We start from the raw sequence: 6,892 nt of genomic DNA, 5'->3' as shown, positions 1-6,892 counted from the left end.
AGTGGATATTGAATACCACATTATTTCTTAGCCGAATAAAAAATTCAAGGATAGGAAATCTAATCTAAGAGTTTCATGTCAAATAATGTAGAACAATTATACATCTCCTAGGAGCTGTGTTTTACATATGGGTAAATACTAAAGACAGTGATTGCAGCTTACCCCACCTTTACTACGATTTGCTAGTGTTGCACTACCAGGTGTTGGCTTACGCTTGGTCTCGCCGAACTTTATAGTTTTCTATATTCGGCATGAAACTCTTAGATTAGATTTCCTCTCCTTGAGTTTTTTATTCGGCTAAGAAATAATGTGGTATTCAATATCCACTTAATTTTAAATATTTTACTTCACCGGAGTGAAACCTGTTAGCTCTTATTTCAGTAAATGTATAAATTTGTTTTCATGAAAAAAAGTTTTAAAAGTTGTTTCATTCAGTGTCAGCTGTTTCAAAATTTAATTGGACAGTTAACTCATTTCTTTTCTAAAAAGATCACAACTGAAGAAAGCTTTAGAAAAAAATAAGCTTAAATAACACCAGTTTATAAACAAGAAGTTTTAACAAGCGACACCACTAGGTTGAGACTGAAATAAACACAAAAGATAGCCTTTTGGCGGGAAAGATGTTAGCAGTATCTGGGTGATGTGCGTGTCATTTGCCTTTTAACAGTCTAGCATTTTATAAACATGGATGTTTCTGAGCAGCGTGTAGGACAAGTTCGCGTAAAAGATGATATCGGTGATCGATGTCAAAAGTTATTTCAAGATTTTTTGGAGGAGTAAGTAAATTTGGCGTGAAATGTTTTGAAAGTAGAAAAGAAAGTTTAGAAAGACCTTTAAACTCTAGTAAATAGAGATATGGTTTCAGCTGTTAACAAAAACTTACCGCAACGTATAAGAAAATTTAGTTCCTCCCTTGTAAAAATTACGAAAATACACTTAGTACGGATCATTTCTTCGCTTGGATACTTTTCCATATAATAAGTCACTGAACAAGGAAATCATCAACCAGTGAGTTAACACGATATTTGGAGTGATGATAATGAAAAACAGAAACATATCCTAGGAAATTTCAGTTTGTTTTATGCTATGTTGGATATTATCTGTAGTGTGTGAGTTAATGTACGGATTCTGGGTAACTTAGTCGATAACAATGATGTGCTTAGTTGGAAAGACCAGAGTTCGAATCCTATTTGGGACGAGAAGATAACCTGCCCTTTTAAGAATCCTAAGCTTATCTTAAGCATCGTATCTAAGTCACCTAAAGATATTGAATTAGTCGGGTACATACGGAGGTGAGGTAAAGTAATTTTTTCCCAAGATTTCTTGAGGGTCAGGAGGTGATAGAGAATTCAAAGATAAGTGATAACGGCTCTATATCTATGGAATGCTTACTACATTTGAGGACAGATTGAAGATTTATGAATTGCAGAGTTTAGTTTACAGGCGGACAAGAGGAAACATCGAAGTTACTAAAGAGATACAATAAGATTAATGCAAAAGAAAATTTTCAATACATGACAAATAAGGAGAGGACATGTCGTTCTTTGAAGTGGTATGAGCCTCTGGTTAGTAAGGATGAGTGGAATGGATTGTCAGAAGTAGTAGTTTATACCCCAGTGGTGAATGAGTTTCAGGAGAGGTGTGATAGGTATTGTATGAATAATGGTTAATATGGTCTCCACAATGAGTTGTTTTGACTCCATTTTTTGACCTGTATAATAATAATGTTAGCAGTCCTGTGATTGCATTAATTAGGTTCAGATGAAGTCTCCACGGTTGTGTGTGTAGTCATTCTTCCTCTCAAGAAATCAGCATTGGTGAACAAGGCAAAATATATAGAGCACATAACAAACAGTGACAAATTGGAAGGGAGATCAGTTCTTTTCTAAAGAAATCAAAACAAAATATAAATTTTTAGGCAACAAAAATGAATTTTGAGTGTGTGTGACATTTTCCCTTGTTGTTTGGATTAAAATTAAATATTTTAAGTAAATGTTATTAGTGACAATTTCAGAGTAAATGACATTAATAAAACTTGAATCTTAAATATTTCTTAATCTCTTTCCTTCTGTTTATTAATCATCCCCTCCCTCCCTCTTAAAAAAACAACTCAAGTCTGGTCCATACTACTACTAACAATAACAGATAGTGGTATTCTTATTTAAAGTATTTTATTTCAAAAATATTGTAATCATATTATTTAAAAAAAAAATGATTTTTACATATGAAAATTGCAAGAAAAAAGGGTAATCTCTTATAGTCCTATCCTGTCATCTCCATCCAGGAGGTTGACCATTATGGATCTGTATCTGAGATCCATAATGTGTAAGGATCTAATATCTTCCATCTTGCATTAGTGTTAGTATGCTTTGTCTGTAGATATGTGTATTTATGGAACTGCTTTGCCTATTTTGAGGGACTTAAAAAAAATGAATTTCTGGGAGGGGAAACCCTTCACCTCTGTATGAGGCCATTTAATTTACCATTTGATTGGAAACAGCTGATAAAGGTTCTTTTTATCATGGATAGGGGTTCAAACTTGGGTCTTTCCAACCAGAGGGTTCTTCTATACTGTGCTACAGAGACTTATCACAGGAGACCCAAACTATCCTCACAGTACTTATCATACTTCTCCTTTACTCCATTAACAGAAAAAGCACTTACAACTATCTCTGGCAACCCATTCATTCACCACTCTCTAAGTGAAAAATCTAGACCTCGCAACCCTACTAACTACACTCTTACTCAACTTTCAGGGATAACTTTGTTCTGTCCCCCCCCCCCTTCCCTAGTAGCCAAGTACTGAAATACTTCCTCTGCATTAATCCAATAAAACCTTTTAAGTAACTTAAATTTTTTTATCATATCCTCTTTTTTGCTTATCAACCAACTTCTACAACTCTCAAATCATCCTCATAGGGAGCATTCTACAGATCACTTGTCTCTGGATCCTCCCTACTGCTTCCTTATCCCTAAGAATCCCAGGTGACCAAATCTGAACACAGTAATCCAGATGTGAACATAACAAAGTCTTATAAAGAGGAATAACAATTTCCTTGTCTCTACTTGTTGGTGTGCTCTTCAATAGCCAAGTAATCTTATGAGCCACCTTAGCAATATGCCCTCTAAATTTTAATTTTCTACCTACCACCACCACCACCCTAAATCCCTAGTTTCATCTGTTTCCTGGAGTACAGATCCATCAGTGTGGCATAACTTGTAATCTGTTTATCCCAAAATGCATAACTTTACATTTCTCCACATTAAATTGATTCCCATTATCTTTTGCTCATACTGACAGCCTATTTAAATCATTCTGCAAGCTCTCTGCATCACCTTGATTAACTATTACCCTGCCCAGTTTTCTATCATCAGCAAATATATGAATATCTGGTTGGCCAAGTGTTTAGCGTATATTCTTTTTAGCCAAAAGGCTGCGGGTTTAAATCTCGCCATGGACATGGATGTTTGTGATTATGAAAATAATTGTTTGTGGTGTGTGGTAGATGGTATTGATGTGGATGGTGATGGTAGTTGCGATTCATTGTAGTTGGTGGATTGAGTGCTGGAGACAGTGTTGTAGAGTAGGTGCAATCCCTCGATGAGTCTTTGGACTTCCTGGAGGTGTCATATAATAATAGTAATAATAATAATAATATTTTCTTCATCCTATTTCCTTCCTATTTCATTTATGTACAAATTAAGCACCAGTGGTCCTGGCACAGAATCTTGCTGCACACCACTTGTCATACTTTCATCTTCTGGATTCTGCTCCTCCATATACCACTTTTTTGGTATCTATCCATAAGCCACCCTCGTATCCATATAACCAGTATTATATCCATTCCCATTTGTTCTGATTTGTGTAACAAGAGTTCCATGTGATATTCGGTGAAATGGCTGTCATTCTCTTGATCCAACTCAGTTGTCACTCTGTTATAGAATGTTAGTAAATTACTAAGGCATGGCCAATCCTTCACAAAGCCACGTTACCCTCACAGAGTATCATATTCTTATCTACCCATTCCTGGAATTCTCTTTTTGACTAATTTTTTTGGTAAAAAAAAATTTGACCAAAAACTTTCACCACCACTCCTGAGATACTAATTGTTCTATAAGTTGCTTAAAGCCTCCCTTATGCAAAGGAATTATTTTGCTCTCTTTCCACTCCTTGGAACTCAATATTCTGTCTCCCACTCATACTGCAGTCTTTCTTGGTGATGTTCAGTTTCTGCTGATGTTTCTTTTGTCACTATTAGCTAGAATTAGCATCATAATTCTTTCTTTTTTATATCTGTTAAGGCACATGCAGTGCTGGTCGCAGTTCAACTTCAAACTTAATTATTATTTTTTTCTTCTTTTATTCGTTTACTTTTCTGGTGTTGTTTGAAACAACCTCCCTTATGTCTTTCCTGAATATAATTTATGTATAGGTTAAGCAGCTTTTTTTGTTTTCTAATTACCATTTAAAAAAAGTAAAAAGTAAAAAAAAAAAAAAAAAGATATCATCATCAGACCTCCATAGAGTGAAAGACCCATGATGGGAAGTTCTTCAATCTCATGTACATAGCGCATCAAACCATTAGAATAATTTTCTGCATTAGCACTACGGTCTCGTGCAAATGGAGTGGAATGTACGGTCTCGTACATCCCACTCCATTTTCCTTGTAAAACACCTGTTTCTCACTCCCCTGCTCATGCCTTATACTGCTTCCACAGATGGCTTCTTCTTCTATCCCTATTTGTCCTCATTCTGTGAAAAATCTCTTCCACGTTTTATGGTAATGTGGCAGAGATTTTTCCTGTGAGACTCCACAAATTGCATTTTCTCAGTCTTTCTTAATACCAGCATTACAGAGATCAGAAACCAGTGTATTTTTATTCTTAAAAACAAGGAAAGTGACCAAATCTGTATACAGTAATCTATATGTGACCTAATCAAGGCCATATGAAAGGGCTCCAGCCCTCCAGATTCCTTTTCTGCCTCCATCAAGATATCCCCACCAATTATGTACCCTACATCCCATCCTTACTTTCCATTTTAAGCCACTTCTGTACACTACTTCTCTTCATTTTTTCTCCAGCTTCATTCTCCAAGGCGAATGTAGATGCGAACTCAAACCCTGAAGGGTTTGAGTCTGCCTCTGATAAAAGAACTGGGAAAACCATCATGAAAACTTCTAAAACTTCAACTAAATCTACCACTAAAATGTATACAATAAAAATCGCCTCATTGAATGTCCATATATTACAATCAGAGGATAGATTAGTAGAACTAGAAACCCTGGAAAAAATCAACTGGGACATCATTGGACTTTCAGAGGTGAGATGTGACACTGAAAATGGACTTAATGGAGTTGCTCTTAATTAAGAGCAAATGCAAAAAGCATATTGCAGAATTGCCTCCTTAAAGTTAGAATTAGGAAAAAACAAATCACTAACAATAATACAAGTTTATGCTCCTACCACAAGCTATGATCAGGAAAAACTAGAGGAGTTCTATCATGAACTTGCACTAGCAATAACACCCCACAACTCGCTGGTCATTATAATGGGAGACTTTAATGCCCAGGTAGGCACTAAGCAACAAAAGGCAGAAGATTTAGTTCTTGGAAACCATGGCAGCCAGAAAAGGAACAGCAGAGAAAGGAGACTCCTACAATTTGCCTTTAACCACCAACTGAAAATTGGAAATTCCTTCTTTAGGAAAGAGAAAAAAGAAGATGGACATGGATTTTCACCAGACTGAAAAACAAGGAATGAAATAAACTATATATTATTAAAAGATTCACTTCATCTATATAACTTTGAAGTTCTTAACACTTTTGACTTTACTTCTGATCATAGATTAATAAGAGGAACTTTCTGGTTTTAAAAACAGGAATAATTGGTTCAGAAACAGACAACCAGGATCTCAAGATCTACAAAGAAACCAGAAGAAATTTAGAGACAACTTAAGGCAAATATTAACAACTCAAAAATCAACCAGGTTAAATAATATTCAAGGGCTTTGAGAAAAGTAATGAAGCAAGCACACCAACCACTAAGTAGCAACAAGAGAAATGAAGAGTCAAAAATAACTGACAATACCAAAAACTTAATAAAACTAAGAGAACCACTAAAGAAAAGGTTCTAATCAATACAAAACAAAATAGTTTGTTGAACTAAATAAATTAGTCGAAAGAGAAATTAGAAAAGATCTAAGGAATTTCAACATAAATAAAATCAAACAAGCTCTAGAACAAGGCACATCTTTAAAAACAGCAAAAAAATAGTCTAAAAAATGGCAAATCCTGGATCCCTTCCTTAGTAGATGAATTTGGTCATAAAACAAATAACAGATACGAAATTCTCAAAATAGCAACAGAATTCTACCAAGAATTATATTCAAGTAATCAAGCAAATAGTCTAACAAATAACCAAACAAATAGGACTTATGATGATCCTATCTTGGAAAGTAAATCACTGAAGAAGAAATAGAACAGGCATTCAAACAAATGAAAATGGTAAAACACAGGGCGATGATCAAATTCCAGCAAAATTCTTCAAAATAGGAACTTGTGGAACTATTACCAAAACTTCTCAAACTATACAGTGGCATCCTACATACAGAAACAGTACAAAAGCAGTGGTTAATTCAGATATAATACTACTTCATAAGAAGGGTGATAGATCAAATATAAGCAACTACAGACCCATAAGTCTCATCTCACATAATTATAAAATATTTATTAGGGTTATCCAAAATGGAATTACAAGCCAACTAGATCAGAACCAACCATATGAACAAGCAGGATTTAGAAAAGATTTTTCGACTATTGATCATCTACATACTATCAACCAAATTACTGAAAAATATCAAGAATATAATAAGCCTCTATACATGGACTTC

At 34.8% G+C, this 6,892-nt stretch overlaps 1 protein-coding gene across 1 annotated transcript in view; it reads left to right on the top strand.

Annotated features, from left to right (window-relative positions):
* Window positions 1–628: 628 nt before the first annotated feature.
* Mcm6 (minichromosome maintenance 6) overlaps window positions 629–6,892 on the top strand; it is a 168,193-nt gene continuing 161,929 nt past the window's right edge. The window contains exon 1 of the mRNA XM_090405865.1: window positions 629–776. Within this exon, the coding sequence (XP_090261991.1) occupies window positions 685–776 (92 nt within the window). The 5' untranslated portion in view covers window positions 629–684. The remainder of the gene's footprint in view (window positions 777–6,892) is intronic.

Source organism: Typopeltis vanoorti, chromosome 15 (assembly GCF_054136105.1).
Source record: "Typopeltis vanoorti isolate ZY-2024b chromosome 15, IOZ_Tvanoo_1.0, whole genome shotgun sequence".
In the NCBI taxonomy this organism is placed as follows: Eukaryota; Metazoa; Arthropoda; class Arachnida; order Uropygi; family Thelyphonidae; genus Typopeltis; species Typopeltis vanoorti.
The sequence above is the reverse complement of the archived record's forward strand: the minus strand, read 5'-3'. Positions and strand labels throughout refer to the sequence as shown.